At 49.3% G+C, this 17,799-nt stretch overlaps 6 protein-coding genes across 6 annotated transcripts; 2 read left to right on the top strand and 4 right to left on the bottom strand.

The window, feature by feature from the left end:
* Nucleotides 1–513: 513 nt before the first annotated feature.
* On the bottom strand, nt 514–3,003 carry Aspvir_005469 (uncharacterized protein; the record flags this gene model as incomplete). Its single annotated transcript, XM_043268684.1, has 1 exon — nt 514–3,003. The coding sequence occupies one exon, from the start codon at nt 3,001–3,003 to the stop codon at nt 514–516; it is 2,490 nt and encodes an 829-aa protein (XP_043124619.1).
* A 455-nt stretch (nt 3,004–3,458) lies between these two features.
* On the bottom strand, nt 3,459–4,957 carry Aspvir_005468 (uncharacterized protein; the record flags this gene model as incomplete). The annotated part of the gene is made up of 2 exons (XM_043268683.1): nt 3,459–3,830; nt 3,887–4,957. 2 exons carry the CDS (start codon nt 4,955–4,957, stop codon nt 3,459–3,461), a joined length of 1,443 nt encoding a protein of 480 aa, XP_043124618.1.
* Nucleotides 4,958–5,568: 611 nt separating this feature from the next.
* Nucleotides 5,569–6,483, top strand: Aspvir_005467 (uncharacterized protein; the record flags this gene model as incomplete). Its single annotated transcript, XM_043268682.1, has 2 exons — nt 5,569–5,745; nt 5,809–6,483. 2 exons carry the CDS (start codon nt 5,569–5,571, stop codon nt 6,481–6,483), a joined length of 852 nt encoding a protein of 283 aa, XP_043124617.1.
* A 647-nt stretch (nt 6,484–7,130) lies between these two features.
* Nucleotides 7,131–8,321, bottom strand: Aspvir_005466 (SEC14 family lipid-binding protein; the record flags this gene model as incomplete). Its single annotated transcript, XM_043268681.1, has 3 exons — nt 7,131–7,760; nt 7,831–7,954; nt 8,080–8,321. The coding sequence occupies 3 exons, from the start codon at nt 8,319–8,321 to the stop codon at nt 7,131–7,133; spliced, it is 996 nt and encodes a 331-aa protein (XP_043124616.1).
* A 1,641-nt stretch (nt 8,322–9,962) lies between these two features.
* On the bottom strand, nt 9,963–12,418 carry Aspvir_005465 (Ras GTPase activating protein IRA2; the record flags this gene model as incomplete). Its single annotated transcript, XM_043268680.1, has 4 exons — nt 9,963–10,123; nt 10,198–12,037; nt 12,102–12,235; nt 12,301–12,418. The coding sequence occupies 4 exons, from the start codon at nt 12,416–12,418 to the stop codon at nt 9,963–9,965; spliced, it is 2,253 nt and encodes a 750-aa protein (XP_043124615.1).
* A 4,588-nt stretch (nt 12,419–17,006) lies between these two features.
* On the top strand, nt 17,007–17,792 carry Aspvir_005464 (putative membrane protein; the record flags this gene model as incomplete). The annotated part of the gene is made up of 4 exons (XM_043268679.1): nt 17,007–17,202; nt 17,255–17,468; nt 17,549–17,682; nt 17,731–17,792. 4 exons carry the CDS (start codon nt 17,007–17,009, stop codon nt 17,790–17,792), a joined length of 606 nt encoding a protein of 201 aa, XP_043124614.1.
* Nucleotides 17,793–17,799: the final 7 nt, after the last annotated feature.

Below are 17,799 nucleotides of genomic sequence, written 5' to 3'. Positions count from 1 at the left end.
GGCGGAACTCATGGCAACGCTTGCCCTAACATATTGATGCATTTACGACACATTGGATGATATAGATGATTATGCCTTACCAAATTGAACATGCAAATCCACAACTGAAGTGCTGTTTTGCTAGATGCGAACCCCTGGCTGACTTGAATGGCTCCCACCGATCTGTGATCCTCTCGGACTCTATTCGATTCATATCTCTATACACACTATATACATTTCTGAAGTCGGGGGTGGAGGGGTGATATCTATTTACATGTAATGTACAAAAGAGGTAGCTGAAGGCTGATAAATCCCAACCAATATCCAACCACGCACCTTACACCCATGACTATGCCAATTATCATCAGTATGCAAGAATCCGCTCAACATGATATACACTTGGTGGGCTCCATAGCCACCTAATAAAATATACAACGTGCAGGCTCAAATGATGTAAATAATATGCCATAAAAAGGCGGACTCCGGTGGGAAATGCGAATGAAACGTCAGGGCAATAGTGGACAAAAACATGCATTATGCAGGGGTGGCGAAGAGGTCCGCCTTGCGCACAGGTATGTGGATGGAATTCTGCAGGACCCATTGCGTTGGTCTTGGGATGCCCTTCCATCCACGATCCATCACGGCGGCGGCCTCCAGCATGATGGGAAAAGGCACAGACGGCTGGTATCGAGGTCCAATCTCGATATCACGCTTCACAAGCGCTGAGGCGAGACTAAGTTGCTTTGCACGTTCTTCCCCACCTGGCTTATAACCGGACGCAAGATAAGCCACCGGATTGTCGAGATGTTCGTCCGGCACATTGTCCAGAATAGCATCGTCGAAGGGATACACGGACTGATCAAAATCAACACCAACAATGACATTGCCGGCACTAGTGCTCCAAACATTATCAATCACGTCTCCTTTGTTCCGGGGCACATTCCGTGCCAGTGAGGTCAGAACAGACTGCTTCATCTTGTATGTCACCTGTCTGTGCATGCAAGCATACCGCCATAGCACCCGACAGATATTGTAATTTCTGCCTTTGAAAGCAATTAGAAAAAGCATCTCCCACGCTTTTTTGTCCAACTGCGTCTCGGGGTGATCCAGACAACGAAACATGTATCGAAGAGCGCACTGGATATCAGAGCGGAACAAGGGCAGGATCGAGTTGACAGTGGCGCTGTCGAGCGCAAAGCCTTGCTGCTCGCATATTCCAAGCAACCGGTCAATTGCATCGTAGTCTCTCAATCGCACGGTGACACTTAACATCTGATTGATCAGAGTCGGGGAAAACCAGTTGGCCCCGTATGTATCGATTATCATATTAAAAAAAGCGTCGACACTTTTACCGCTCTGTAAATGCGCCAAGAATGTATCTTGTATCGTTAAATGCAATGCCGTCCGCATCGCACCAGAGTCCGACAAGTAACCCTTCTGCAGCATAAAATTGACAAGACTTGCTTTCGCATTGGGGGAGACGAGACAATCAAGGAAAGCGAGCCAGGTGTAGGGGTTCGGTCGGATGTGCATTCGCGACATGGAGGTGAGGAAACCACGAAAGACCTGGATGTCCTGTCTCCTGGCCGCGGATTTCAGAAGCATATTAAACGTATCAACTGTCGCGACATGTTCTGCCCTGATGAAAACCGCGCGAGCGTCGTCCAAGATTTCATTGTCGAACAGATATGAAAGTGCTCTATTCAATGCTGCAGTCGAAAAATACTCGCGGTTTGCGTCATTTTGGAAAAGAGCGACAAGCGCAGCAGCCACTCGCTCACGGTGATGAGTACCCGGTTTCCCTCTAATGACTTTTGAGGACGGCCGAGATCGGGTCAGTTCCTCCACATGTTCAGCGAACTCCCTGACACTCGATATTTTGGCAGACAAATTGAGAAGTGTGTCCAGTGGTGCAGGTTGCTTGAACGCCTGGTAAAAGTCCCAGACACCTCGGACAAGTGGAACCGGAAGATTCTTGCGTCGCATGGCCTCGATGGAGGGGTAAACCGGAATGGGGGGCTTCCTTATGTCGACTAGAGGGTCACCCTGTTCCTGTAGCATTCGTGCCCGCATGATGTGATCCCCGACCAATTCCACACTCCGCTTCGAACCTGACAAAATGACCTTCCTATGCTGCCCTTCGCTCTCTAGAGGGTGCAACACATGAACACGACACCCGTTGCGAACCGGCACATACCAGACATTCTCCTTCATCGCCATGTCCGTGATGCCCGCCATGAGCGCTACTGTTTCCTCCGGTATAAGGAGCTCCTTTTGCACCGGCCCCTTCTTGGGCCACAGCCGAGACTCCTGTTGCATCTCTTCCAAGAAGTCTCCCACTCTGGTCCACCGACCCCATTTATCTCGTGACCCATGGTCCCCGCCCATCCGCGAAAGATAAAGCCTATATCTCAATTTTTTCCGATCCCTAATCGACAAGCTTTCCATGACTCCGATCGCTTTGTCCTTGGCCGGGAAGTTCGTTTGCGTGTTCGTGAAGATGTTGAACGGCCGCCGGTCCTCTCTTGTGGCATTCAGTGACTTTTCGCCTGGTGTTTCCGATGTATGCAGCGATGTTGACGACTCGTGGTCCGCACGGGAGCCCGTTTCGCTGAGTACAGTGTCATGGCTTCCACCTTTATCGCCGGTGCTTTCTATTCCCTGTGGTTGCGTAGGTCCTATACTCCGTGTATGCTCAACATTTTTACGTCCGGGCAGTGAGCCAGCTGGCTCGGCAAGACCGGTCCCGACAGCGGAGTGAGTGGATATCCATCGCCGTGTGAGAATGCCGAAGGACGATTTCCGGCGACGAGACGACACTCGGAGGACGGGACGAACTGAGCGCAGCGGATCCTTTCCGGAGGGAGTATACTTTATTGACGATATTGATATTTCTTTTCGCAAGGTCGATGTAAACCAGCGAGGGTAGAGAAAGAGTAAGGGTTCTTCGGGGCCAGCGGCGATGTTGTCCAAGACGGCGGATAGACCACGTCTTCTCAGACACGGATGACCGCGCGAGAACATATGGTAGGGCACAAACAGATTCCCAGAGGCATGTGAGGTTGATTCGTCAAGCGAATGTGTCTATGTCGTGTTGCATGCGCACGCTGATAGAAACTCGATGGAGGTCAAGCTCGGTCTGGAGTGCAGGAAAATTGTTGCGGTGCCAGAACGGCAGGCGGTGGGGTTCGGACCGCTCAAGCTTCCTCCAGGCGGAGCATCGGAAGCATTGTGGAATTAACAAATCTCAGCTACTACCATCGATGATGTCTTATTATTTAGGCCTTAAACTAGAAAGGTGTCTGGGCAAAGATTTGTGCACAGCATTTTATATTTAACGCTTGAACTGGGGGTACTAGACGCTAGAAGCAAAAGAAAGAAAAAATGGTATCCAACGCTCAACAAGCTCAACAACCCTCGACATGCTGTCAGTTACAGCAAGCTAGCTGCCTCTCCATTGAATGACTTACTTCTAGGCATCACGACGGACGGTGTATATGGCCTTCAAGACCAATTTCAGCCGCCTCGGGGATACCCTTGATCTGTCCGCCATTGTCGATCCGTTTGAACGAGGACCTTTTGGAGCAGTTCTCTAACAGATTATGCTTTGAGGCAGGAGTCAAGTTCATCGACTCGTGGTGTTCGGAACCTAGTAACTCGGGCCCCGTGATATGCCGTCTTGCTGTCTCTGCAGCTTTCGTGAGGTTGTGTTGTTTGCGCCGCATCTCTTCGGCGTCTGCATTGTCTTTTTCGGCTGCTTCCCGCGAGAGGTCGTTGATGACATCCTCCAAGTGGGTGAGGAACTGCCATCTCGAGTTTTGGAAGACAAACATCGACATGATTTCAGGGAGCTGCCAGGTAGTCAGTGGACTATTTATTAGAGACGAGCAACGAGTGAATGGGATACCTTGTCATCCAGGTAGTGGAGCTCTTCGCCCCCATCCTCGATGAAACGCTTCAGAGCGTCTATCTTCTCACGATCAACAATGGCAGCCTTCAGGGCATACATCAGTGTAGGAATGTTTCCTATCTCTTCCAACGGAGCCTCCTCTTCTACCCCAGTGGTTGTGCGGCTCACATTCCCCGACGCTGCTATTGAACTGGCGGCTTTGCTTTGCTTCCGCGGAGAGTGAATTGTAAAATAATCCTCGTTCAACATGTGAGCCATCTCGAACCCCGATCGTCCACGATGTGTCTTCTCCACAGCGCGCTTTACGCGCAGTCTAACCCATCGTCGTCTTCGGACAAACGAATGGAACCAGGGATGAGACCCATGCCAGGCCTTTGAGCTAAACGAGAACGAATACTGCCAGCCTTGGTCGTCGATGTCGCCGGACATATCGACATACCATGACGGCCAAGCCCATTCCCAGCTTGGGTCTGGCAGTTGGGCGTTGGTGATGTTGACGGGGCTCTCGCGGAAGTCGTGCGTGACCCAAGAGCCAGGGTCGAAATTGAGCAGCGAGCTGTGCGAGTACAACGGAATGCCGAAAAAGAACCAGCCGCGCTGGTTTTCGTAGAGAATGTCCAATTCGCTGACGGAACGAGCCCCTTTGGTGTTGCTTTTCGGGTCGTAGCCCTGTTGTTGGTGAGGCACCGCGGAATCGCGCTCGCCATTCGTTGAGGAGGCAAAATCCGTCGCATCGATGTCATGCTGCTCGATCGCAGCTTGAGAAGGGCCAGACAAAGCGCTCTCCCCAGATATGGTATTCGCATTCGTATTCATGTGAGTCAATGGATTCACCGACGGTGACGGCATTCTGCTCAAGCTACTGTCGTCCGAGAGCCGCAATCGGTCAGGCTGCCATTTGGCATACTTTCGTCGCTTGAGTTCACCGCGGATGGACACTCTGCTGAATTGCCTGGAGCCGGTTCGCGATCCTGTAGCCGAGGGGATTTGAGACAGCGCCTCTTCATCGACGGAGCGACGTGAGGGGTCGGTATGGTCGGCGAGCGTGATCCGGCGAATGTCTGCCATGGTAATGATGACTCCACGGATTACCTCGATATTATATCAGAATTTTGTTACAACAGACCTCCAAGGTTGTCTTGGCAGGGGACTGTGACATTATCGCAACATGGTATGGCAATCAATGTAAAGACAACAGCAATGAGTGGACGTAGATGAACGCAACATCCACTGAAGCCTCGTGAAGCCTCGTGACGAAAGAAAAGGGATAGGAGCATACAGCTCTTACAAGCTTGCAACTCCAAGAAAATAAGGACAAACAAACGCAGACCTAGTGTCAACTCAATCCCCGACAAAAACCTCGCAGACAGGAACAGAAAATTAGAGATGCAAACAAAGGGTTAGACGTGCAAGGTTCATGAGGTTTGCAAGGCCGCAAGCTAAATAGAGATCTCCCAGACCAGATCGATGACATCGTTGCGGGGCCGTGATCGACGGATTGCCTTAGGCAGCAATCACTCCTCCTCCAGCACTGCTGCCTGAGGCATAACACCTCGACACCTTACAATCGATATCGATAGGTACCCCGTCCGAGCAGAGTAAATAATGAGAGAACATCCCGCACCGCGTCCACCAGCATCAAATCAACAGAACAACCAACAAACAGCAGCATAACAACAATGTCAACCCCTCACTACCGCAAAATCGAGCTCCAATCGCCCGCAGACTTCACCTACCTCTACGCCAACACCGTCGCTCTCTCCCGCCAAAAGCTCGATCTCCATCTTCCCCCCTCGGCAAACACAAGCGATGGACCAGATCCCATGCGAGAACGTGTGAAGGAATTGGTCGACCAGGTACTACCTCTCTTCTCCCCTGTACCTAACATGTCAATTTGACTCTAACAAAATGAGCCATAGTACATCAATCAAACATTCACCACCGCCTCCGCCTCAATCAGCATCAACGGCCTCGACTCCTCCTCGTCACAGTTCCCCTTCCCCGCTGCGTTCACGCAACCAACAGAGACAATCGAGTACGAGCCCTACGATACCGAGCTCGCGGCGCGCGTGACATCGCTCTACGCCCAGCTGGAGTCCCTTACCACGACAGTCGCGCAGTTGAGGCGGGATGCGCCGGCGCGTGCGGCGAAGGCGTACGCAGAGCAATTGAGGAACGCTATCGAGGAGGACGAGGAGGATATGAACGAGGACGAAGATGTTGACGGTGAAGATGGAAATGAAAATGAGGATGGGAATGGCGAGGGTGAAGAAGACATCCCTATGCCTGACGCGGATGCACGAAACACAACGACGCAGAATGGATCTCGCAGGCTGCGCCGGAGACCCTCGAAACTGAATTCTGCGCGGTGGAACTTGCAGATTCCCCTCGGGTCGGAGCATGAGGCGGAGCGCTGGCGCAGCGGGGAGATGGCGGAGGTTTATGACGATGCGTTGCGGACTTTACTACGGCTTCAGGGTGAGGCAGTCCCTGGCGAGCAAGTCGAGAGCGGGCCGGATGGGAATGCGCTGTCCTCGACGCTGGGCAAAGCTGAACGAGCGGGTCGGGCTGTGGAAGTCGTGGAGAAGATGTGAGGCTGAAGGGTTTCACTATTTTCTTTCTTTTTTTCTTGTTTTGGTTCTCGGCCATATCCCCCTGGTATGTTATTTTGGCGTTGGAATAAAGGCTAGCGGTAAGGTAGTGATACCAATCTCGTTTACAAACATTATTTCTGCATTTCTCATCAGGACCTCCAGATGCCGGTTGGTTTAGACCAAAGTAAACCAGTATGAGAACGTGCAGTCATTTCTTTGACTATCCACAGTCAAGTAACCAAATTCCAGACAAGATAAACACTTTATATTCAACCCTGCAATCCGTTATCATCCTTGTCCCCATCTATAAAAGCACTGCACCACTCCTCCGGAGTTGTTGACTATCTATGTTTGGATATTGAGAAGAGGAAAGAGATAAACACGTCCCCGGTCGGCCCTACAAGCCACTCCGCCAGGGTAACATTCGACCAGTTACTGAATTTATGTGATGTTCAAATGCGATCAGGAAGGACACGGTCGAAGGCATAAGAAGTGTGACTGTCCCAGGGATGAGTGATAGAGACAGCATTGGTGAAGAACACACAGGCCGACATGGATGATAGCTGAATTCCTTTACCACATGAATCCAAGAATTTATGTATGCAAGGCAAACGAGAAGCATAAAAGAGCAAGAAAGACGAAATAGCCTACGCTACGGGCTCAGAGCCCTCTTGCGCGGCGGGATCCTTCACCACAGGACCCGAGTCTTCATTCTTCACGACATTCTCTTCCTCCTTAGGCAGAGCCCACTTGGGCGGCTTAGCCCACTCAGGCTCTTGCCAGGGACCCATGTCGCTGAGCTCACAGCCTCCAGCGCACTCGCAGGTACCGCCGAATTCAACGGGGAGGTTATCGGCGGGGATCTGCTCCAGCAATTCCTTCTTGTAACCGGAACCAAGGACGTGGATCTTCTGCACGGTGACGGGGTCGAGGAATCCCTTGACAACGTTGAACACGCTGCTGAAACCCCAGGGGGCATTGATCAGGTACAGCTTGCCCAGGCGCTCGGGGTAGTAGTTCTGCGAGACGGCGGAAGCCTGACGCACGTATCCGTACACGGAGGGGACGCTTGTGATTCCGACGCCTTTCAGGTCCATGATGGTGCAGCAGGTCTCGAGCAACTTGCCGGCCTTGCGTGAGCAGGCGGGCAGCCGGGGGTCCGCGAGCTTCTCGTACTCGCACACGAGGTTTTGCAGCATGCGCTCGGCGGTTGTGATCTTGTACATGGCGTTGAGATCGATCTTGCCCAACTTCTCAATGTAGACAGGGCGTCCATCCTATCCAACAAAAGCATTCATTAGCACGTAGATGACAAACCACCATCTAAGCACCAAAAAAAAGTCCTACCTTGTCTGTCTTGTGATAGTATTGAGGGTAGTACTGGAAGACCTCAGGCTTCTCCTTGTAGACGAAGGTGCGAACGAGGTCGTCGGTGCCGAATTCTTTCCGCCACTTCTCGCAATCGATGAACCTGGAAAAAGCAACGAATCCACGTATTAGCCGATGGAACAATGTTCGGCATCCACAGTACAAATGCCAATCGGCAGAGACAAGTAGCCCTTTCGAACAACAAGGCAGGACGGTCAACAAACATACATGGCCTTAGCGGCAGCCACATCAAACTTCCGGGCTCTCAAGAAGCGCAGCATGGTCAGGGTGTCCAGTCTTTCCGTGTATCCCAGCTGCTCCAGCTCACTACGGAGCTGCTCAACCTTTGCATCCTGCTCTGGGGTTGTGTGGCCAGGGTGGCCCGGCTGGGGTTCAGGCGCCGTGGTCGGGAAATCGTAGTCGTCGTATTTCGACGTCGTGGCCGGCTGGTTCTCAGCTACAGCAGCCATGGTTGCTGTTATGGTAGGATTGAATTTGAGAAGGATACAAGGTGAAGAAAGTTATGAAGACTTGATATGGAAATCGAGGGTTGGCCAAGAGCTTTATTAAGAAATTATTGATCGAAAAGGGGAGGGGAGTGGGGAAATAGATAGATTGAGGGAGGCGGAGTTCAGAAAGTATAAGGCAGTCGGCTTCTTGATTGCTTCAACGGTGGCAACCTGCAATCGAGTGAGAGGAAAATGAAGAAGATTTATGTCGTAGATGGATCAGAGCATAACCACAGAGGGCGAGAGTTTTGGAGAAGAAGGATCAAATTGAGCTGGCCGAGGAATAAGTCTCCGTCTTCCCTGCTGTCGACCAGCAAGAGACTAAGGGAGGGCCTCTAAAACGCAGCCGCTAGTGTATTAAGAGGGGCAGGCGAACTTGATGACAAGACAGAAAACTTGCGGACTACGTAGACAAACACTACGAGATCCACCCAGTCTACAAAGTGTCGGTCTGCATCAAAATGCAAGACCGTATAGATACGTTATCAAAGTCTTAGGTAAGTATAAAGTCTAAGAGGAGGGCCATTTCCTCCCGTCAATAATATAGTACCTAGTGATACCTACCGACCTCCTGTGGGACTGCAAAAAGCCACTTGGCTGGTATCTATTATCGTTGAGGAAAACCTGGCTCATACATGTAGAGTCCATGAATACTAGATAAATATATAGTTACATATTTACATAGACAGTCAGAGCCCTGACACCGGCGCGTCTGCGTGACACATTGTCCCCATCAGAAGCAGGTCCATAGAGGGCAATTGGTAGTCAAGGCCGGAGCACAGATCTGACCAACCGCAAGACACAAACGACCCAGGCAATAGCACATGATTCACCCAAGCTAAATCACAATGGAGAGTAGGGTGTCATTCAACGAGACACGAGGAAGAGAAAAGACAAAAAGACACCAAGCCGAATAAGTGTACAGGCAGCGAAGAGACGCAGGAAAAGGCCAACCACCCGGTATGAGGCAAGATGGGACAGCAGATGCAACTCATACCGCCGAAGAAGATTCAGAAACAATATAGTCGTCAAACAGTGGTGTATCAAGAAGCATTCACAAAATATCAATCATCCAACAGGTATAAACGTTGCAAGCAAAAGACAACACACAGTGATAACAGCGAAATAAAAACCAACCAGTCAAAGTCAAGCCCAGCTATGGCGTGTTCCCGAACCAGCGGACATCCATAACCGAGGCAAGATATGTGCTCACCATATTACAAGGATGTTCCCGAGTACCAGCAGGATAAGAGTATAAGGTATCAAAGACAACAAGTCATAGGGTATCTGAAATTCGTCCCCAGTTCGAACGCCTAGCCCCATGCGAGGGACGTGCATTGAAGCAGGGAACGGGGTAGAATATCGTCCATCGCCGTTTCGTAACGCGGAGCAGGTCTTCTCATGTCGAGCCCACGCCCAAGCTGCCTTTAAGCAGCGCGCCTGAGATCTCGCCATCGCTCGTCAAATGGAGAATTGCAACACAGCATGGCCTTTAGAACGGAGGATTTTAGAGTTTCTTCGCGACGTTTGCGGCCAACCATCTGCTCCATCTCGTACACATCGTAATATCAAATCGTCCGGTAAGACACTGCGCTGATCATCTTACCAGCCCTTCTTCCGTGCAAACCGCTTATTAAGAAGCGTGAGCACCTTAGAAACGTTAAATTGGACATACTCAAGATCGAGATCTTCCAGGTTGTCCTTTTGCATCTCCAGCAGATCGTCGAGCTTGAGATCCAGCTCCAAAAGACCTCGAGCACGACCTAGATACATAACACATGATCAGCTACTGCAGTAGAGTAAACCAAAACCAACGGACAGCTGCAGCTGTACTTACCTTTGTAATGAAGACTGATGACAAAGGTGCCGGGCAGAGGGCTCTTGAACATGAAGTAGATGTTGGCTCGCCGATTTTCCGGTACGTTGCTCTTCCGAATGACACCCTCCTTCTCGAGTTGCTGGTGGGTGAACTTGTACGGTCCCAGCTCCTGGTGCTTTTGTTGTTTGCGCTGCTTGCCCTCCGACTGACTGCGAACGTTGTGCAAGTAAGATTTGTAGGTTTCCAACTGGCCCACCAGGTACGCGTTGTGGTCGCGGATCGTTGCGAAAACTTCCTCGAGCTTCTTTGTCTCTTCAAGGACCTTCTCTTTCAAAGAGCCAAGGTGGACTAATTCCTGCTCCACCTCGTCTCGCAAAAGACTAAAGTCGTCGGAACGGTCAATGACGCCCATCTCCTGTAGCTGACTCAACAGCTCCATGGTTCGGATGCCCTTTCGCACCATCACCGCATCATTCTTCAGAGTGGCTGCCGCCTCTGCGATTCGATCCAGCCGAAGCGGCCGTCGGGCGATCGCCGAGTTCGGAGGCAACGATCGCAAAATCTGCACGAAAGTCGATTTCGCTTCCATGAAAAACACTTCCTCCTGGGTGATATCGAGGGCGGCCGTCAAATCGTCAAGAGCAGTCTCCCATCGACTAAATAGAGGAACGGTGATCGTTCGGTTTTCCTTCCGCGGGACCTGCGCGGGTGCAGATCCCAGTTCTTGTAAGAGCTCGTTGAGGTGAGAGTGCTGATCCTGTGCCAGAGCCAGGCTGTGCTTTTCCAGCAGAGCATGAGTAGCATACATCTCATTCAGAGTAATCTGCAACTCAAGGTCGCGCTTGGAAAGAGCTACATAGTTATCCATTTCCAAGCTCTCGTAAAAATCTTGGACTTCACAAAGGTCCAACAAGAATTTGTTGACACGCTCCTTGTTCTGCTGGATGAAGGGCTGAAGCTTAGCCATGTATGGCTCCTTGGCATACGAAGGCTTGTTAGCCAAATTCTGGAGCATTTTCGCAATCAGAGTAAGGGTGCGACGAGGCTTTTCGGTCGGAACGGATTCGATAAGCATGTAGGACCGGGGAGTGACAATAGCGGGATTGATGAATCGAAGGAAGAAGAAACCGCCGATCAGTGTGCAAATAGTCTGATCTTGGGCATCCGGGTACTTGCGGCGAGACAAGCTCCGAATCTGCTTGCAAATCCATCTGATACCGTAGGGAGCCTCGTCGACGGAGTTAATGATTGTCGTCAGGAACCCGTTCGCAATGTCGGTCAGCATTTTCAGCCGCGGCTCAATGATAGCCTGTACCTGTGCGTTCTCCGCAGCCACCTCGGCCGTGACTGACCTTAGCAGATGACTAGGCAACGAGCCAGTTTCCTCTTCGATTCCCTTCACCATGTTCTCGTATACCTTCAGAGGATTGATCTCCAGATCAACATCGCGCAGCTCAATCAGAGCATTGATCTGTTCCGCCAGCACTTGCTTCAAGTAACTTTGGCCAGGACCACGACGTGTGTAGGTGGTCATCATACGAGAGACAGGTGTATTTTGTCGCAATAGTGACGAGTACTCGGGCGTGTTATCGAATTGGTAAGTGAGAACAGACTGAAACATAGTCAAAAGAAGATGCTCTTCACGGCTCTCGTACTGGTTTCCGTAGATGGTGAACATGACGGTTTGAAGAAGGGAATCGATTTCCGCCATGGAGACGAGTCGACACAGATGAGCGATGTGCCGGGGTTCGGATTGCAGAAGAAATAAAAGGTTTCCATATTTCTGGGTTTTCTCATCATTGGGGAAGAAACCCTCTTGAGGATCTTCGTCGTCAAGATGGTTTGCAACTTCGTTTTGCTGCGAGAGAGACATGAGCGACCTCTCAAAGGCATCCAGTTTATGGGGAATAATAACAACATACCTCTTCGAGCGCCATCCGGTTTTGAATGAGCAGAGCTATCCGAGAGTCCAGATATCGGACATCTTTTTCGAGAACGAAATTCTTCTTCGACTGCGAGGAGATTTTCGCTTTGAGTTCCCGTAGATATTTTTGAGCTGTTCCAGAACAGATTAGAAATCTGAACCTGTAGATCACGACCGAGCCAATTGAGGTAACTCACCCTTCGCGAGATCATCGGAAATTTCAAGATCTCTGTCTTTTGCGGACATGGAAAGGTATAGCGCGGTAACGGACAGCCGCTTGGACTGGCGAAGAGACCGTGTATCGTGGGACGACATTGTGTTCTGGCGGGTGACGGGTTGGAAAGAAGAAGATGAGGATGTAGATGCTCTCGACGCCGGTTGCAACATTGTTGCTACAGACATATTGTGAAAAGAAAAGCTATGGTGGTAGTTGTGCTAAACAAATCGTCACAAACGGACAATCGCACAGATACGCTTGCACTTATATCGAGGAGAGTCCAGCCACCAGGCGTGGAGACACGTTCAGATCAAAGATCACTGGGAACCGCCAGATAATTGTCGCTGGTTGGATTTTAGATGTCAAAATTCAGACCCGGACCATCTGGTGATAGTTTGAGATGTGGGCTCGCAGACGTAGCGAAGTTTGCAGATTATACTCCTTATCGCAGGTATCGAAAAGGGACCTCTCGGAGCGAACGAAACGCGATCAATAGAGACTGCCAAACCAACGGATTATGAATGCCGCAGATGTTTTCAACAGTTGATATACCAGGAATAAATCGAGGGTCGACGGTCGTACGACTTTCGAGCCGAGCGTTGGAGCGCTAGCAACAGAGGGATCGATAGGTTTTCAAGAAGGCAGGGATGGTCGCGGGGTCCGGTAAAGCAATTGAGACAGTTGGAGCTGAATTGTCTCAAGCGGAGAAGTTAAAAAGAATGTCGAGACCGTTGGTTTAGGAGATGGTTGGGAGGGAAAGAATATGCACAGTAAAGTAGGGAGCGCAAGGATGGATGGGAAGAAATTGGTGAGGCCAAAGCGATAGAGTATTAGAACAAAGCAGAGAAGGGGCGGCAGGAAGATCAAATATTAGGTGTATGCGAATAACTTAGCGACCGACAGTGCCAAAATTAAAAGGAGGGTACAAGTCCGTATAGTATTAGTTGGATAATAATGATATCAAATAATGTCGATGATGGCGAGCAGGAAGCAGGAGGGGTTACGGAGGAGCGGGAAGGAAGAAAAGTGACAAATAAAATAACAAAGGTATAGACGACTCAATTTGGGTTTAGATATGGGAGAAGCAATAAGAAGAAAACAAAAGAACAAAGGGAAAAGCCGGGAAAAAAAAGGGAAAAAGAAAAGGAAAAAGAAACAAAAGTGGAAGGAGGACGGGAAGCCAAGGCACCCTCTGATGGGGATTTCTGATTTTTTGGCTCAGGGATAGTACTAACCATCCATAATTGTCGATAGGGTGGAGATAGGCATACCTTACCATGCATTAACGTACGAGACTGAGCGCCTATGCATATGCGAGGAGATATAAGGGCTCAGGAGCTGTTCAAATGAAAAATAAATGGGTTAAATTCCTCCAGACATTAAGCAATAATTAGTCGAGAAATGTCCATGGGTGTGTGATGATGATTGTTCCTGACTGCCCATGGGTACATGGTACCTCAGCTTGTTCTCTCCGTACACCAGGTACGGAAAATTCAAGACCATTCAATGGATAAGACCCAGCAGTTTGTTCCGCCTTTTCCTGGTACCTGGGTCTGAGCGATGAATATTCATATTTCCTTTGGAGATACAGGTTAATAGGATTTCTCATACTCCGTGCCAACAAAAATCATGTTAACTTAATTCATAATAAGTCCATGCAGGTCATGCCATTCGGCATCTGAACCGGCATTCCTCCGCAAGAAATCCTTCGAAGTAGCCAGATGTTGATGATGTACCTACAGAGCACGAAGGTGATCATTAATTTTTCAAGCTTAGGATGATATGCAGATATCGACTAAAGTACTCTTATTATAATCCTACTGACATCAACAAATGCCACTGTCTTCTGTAAGCACAGTAGACTTGAAATACCCAAAGTGATCGCCAGGCTTGGACGACGAGATAATTGGCAGAGTTCGACAGATTTATCTTGTCCATTGTTTCACTCTATGCAGGGTTGATGTTCCTTGTTTCCTGCCTTCTGCCTTGGGTCCTTTGATTCCATTTTCCCTGCCTTTCAAGGGAAACGGTTTGTATCACCTGTCCTGCTTTGGGCATCAGATCAAGGAGATCTTAACAATTCTACGGTGTATTTTAAGGCAAGTTTATCCGAATCAATGAACGGATGATCATCTCCCGCAGTCTTATTTCTCCTTTTTCGGAGTCTGACGTTTGAAAATCGAAGGGCACCCACTCGATGCAGGACGACGCAAGGGGAATGTCTCCATCCACCGAAGGCTGGAGCCACCTGCCGCACGCGCCTGAAATGACGGTAGACAGATGCCGGTGACAGTCCTCGAGCTGGAGTATCTAGGTATCCAGCCTGTGCGTTCCCAGCGAATAACGATGAAGAAGGTAACTAGTCATAACTTTCTTTCCCCTTTTTGTGCTGGAGAGGATGGAGTCTATCAGTATCAAGTAGGTGCAGAGTCGGAGTAACGGAAAATTAATAATAATAATAATGGTAAATTATGATTATCATTATGGGGCTAAGTTTTACCCCTGGCCCAGTGCGTTAACCTGTGACCAGCCGCTACACCAGATCGCCACCCCTCAAACAGTAGGTCAGATTAAAATGCGGTCTGTCAGACTGCCATTTAGCAGCAAGAGCTTAGAGACCTTTTGGAGCATAATCATCAAATATGATGAGATTGTGTAAAAAATAACTGTTTGAGAATTTACCTCTCATTTCCCAGTAATAATAATATTTGTTGACTGGACATTTTAGCTGGTTGATAAATAATGATAACTCCCTGCAGACTCCCCAGCAAGGAAATGTGGAGTGGCGGTTAGTCTAGATAGTAGGAGACAGAAACGATTTGGACTAAATGTCTCAGAGACCATGTTGCACATTTCTTGTCTGAGTCTTTGCCTCCAGAGGTGTCATATGCAAATGTTATCATTGCAATGCTATCAACAGCATCATCATTACATCTGCTGGAGAGTGTAAAACCTGAATTCCTGAGTTCATTCCTCAGGGATGCTGATGGTTTTCTGCCATGTGTGCTTGGATCCGTGGTGCTCATTGGCTCCGCACCATTCTAACCTGAATCATGGCTGTCCTGCTGCATTGGCCCACCGTTCTTTTCCCATTACGAAGTACCTGGAGAGGCACTCCATAATGGTTGCTGATAAGAGTCCTTATCAGAACACTTATCTAGCATTCCTGGTATTCTCGCTTTTGGTGCTAATATAGTTTAAAATCAGACCGGAAACCTATCTCACAATCAATCAGCTGGTGGCCTGATCGATAAATATAGAATGTTGTCTCACAGAAGAATGGAATAGTCCATTGATTATGGTTTCTCAGGCAAATAATAATGAAGTTCTGGTACCTGACTGTTCCAACTGTGGTGCGACCGCACTAAGGCCTGGAGTCCCCTGAAATATGAGGAACTAGCGGGTTAGTGCCCATGCTAAGTATCCACCTGATCAGACTGGGGCCCAGTACCTGCGTCAAGTTGTCAACAGCATCCGCCATTATTTTATTTTTATCTTTATTTCTACAGAATATGCACTACTAAGAAGCTAAACCACCGCATCTATGCTTGAACGGAAGAAATCAACATCAATGTTCATGATCATAATTAGGAACTCTGGTGTGGTTTTTGCAAATACATTCCAGGAAGAAGATTCCGAAATCTCGATTTGCTCATCTCTAATTCTTCCAAGATTGTTTGTTGTACAGCTCGATATCAATTACATCACGACCATTTTTGAGAGGATGATCAGAAACTAGTCATGTGTGTAAACTGACAACCACGGATGTCTCAGTAGACGATCAGCTGCGTAATACCCCATATTCTTACTGAGTACTTTGTACTGTTGTCTCCAAAGGTGGCCATAGAAATGCAACTGTATTTGGTCATGGACTCGCATCAGAAGACTACTAGGTATGCATATGTCATTCAAAATATCAATAATTCAGGATTAATCCTGACGGCAAATGCCAATCCTGATCAAGTGACCTGTAGATAGACTCCAGCCGCTGCATGAAGGTCTTGCGCTGTGTAAACTGTAAACTCATGAACCATGGCACACGCACAGACCTCACTTCCACGATCAGGACACGAGATCTTACCTTGGCCCTGGGACCATCAGGACAGACTTCATATTCTAAATTCTAAGAGCTGGGGATTGGTCGCGTCAGCATCCCGGTTCAAACGGAGTGACCTTTGACGGCAACCACGGCACCAAAAAGTGCAGTGCCGCCGAGTGATGGGACGGCGTACCTAGATGTCGGATCGAGCTCAGACCTCATGCTAAACTAGGTGCTACTGTACTCCGCAGATTTGTACAGAATAAGTGTTGCAAGTACGGGGTAAAAAGCCATAAGCATATTGCTTTTGCATGCTGTGCCTCCTGCTCTATTGAACTCTGTTTTTCTCTCCAGACATCTAAACTCTTTCTTCTCATCTATCGCATCATCTATGTATTCCTCTTTCAATGGCACATGATAATCAAGACGGAAATATTTGAAGTATCATCTAGATTGAGCCTTTTCTATATCTACCCCATACTCTGAGCATTGAGCTACTGATGCTGACAAATATTATCACATGCAAATCTCCCCAATAATTATACAACAATGATAATAACATCAACCAGTAACAAGTCCATGCAAGCAGACCAAATCAAAGAATCAGTCGCCCTCAATATACACATCTCCAATCGTAAACAAACATCATGACAGTAAAAACCACCTACCTCCTCCTCTACAACACCCTCTCCTCCACCCTCTGGCTCCGGATCCTCCTCGGCGTCACCGCCGCACTCCTCTCCCCAACTCACCCATCCCCAAATAATATATACCCTCACCTCGAACCCCAAACAAGATGGACCCAAACCGTCGCCATCGCAGAAATCCTCCACGCCGCAACAGGTCTGTTTGCAGTCCTACCCCAACCCCAGACAGAGCTAAGCGGAATACACAGGACTCACCCGCGCCCCCGTCCTCCCGACCTTCATTCAGATCTTCACGCGCTGCGTCCAAGTCTGGGCCGTGAACTACCAGTATCCCGAGCCGACGGCTTCGTCGCCCGCCTACCCGGCTCTCCTGCTGGCCTGGTCCGCGGCGGATGCGGTCCGGTATGCGTATTTCGGCTTTCTTCAGGCGGGGATCAGGGTGGAGGTTGTTAAGTGGTTGAGGTGAGTGAGATTCGTTTCTGTCCCGTGGGAACCCCTGCATCCGTATCGGAATGGCAATGGTTGATAGTCGGTATACATAGATACTCCCTCTTCGTTGTTTTGTATCCGGTTGGGATTGGGAGTGAGTGGTGGTTGATGTCCAAGGCTGCCGCTGCGACGGCCAACCCCATCGGGGCTGGGGTTTTCTACTTCTGCCTTGTGCTATATGTTCCTGGTGAGTTGACTCATAATGGGTAAAGATGCAAGCGCAGCTAATGGTTAGGCGCTTTCATGATGTACTCGTACATGCTCAAGCAGAGGCGCAAGGCTTTGGAGCGTGGGTAGTGGCGTC

This window comes from Aspergillus viridinutans (assembly GCF_018404265.1).
Source record: "Aspergillus viridinutans IFM 47045 DNA, scaffold_3, whole genome shotgun sequence".
NCBI classification, from domain to species: domain Eukaryota; kingdom Fungi; phylum Ascomycota; class Eurotiomycetes; order Eurotiales; family Aspergillaceae; genus Aspergillus; species Aspergillus viridinutans.
The sequence above is the reverse complement of the archived record's forward strand: the minus strand, read 5'-3'. Positions and strand labels throughout refer to the sequence as shown.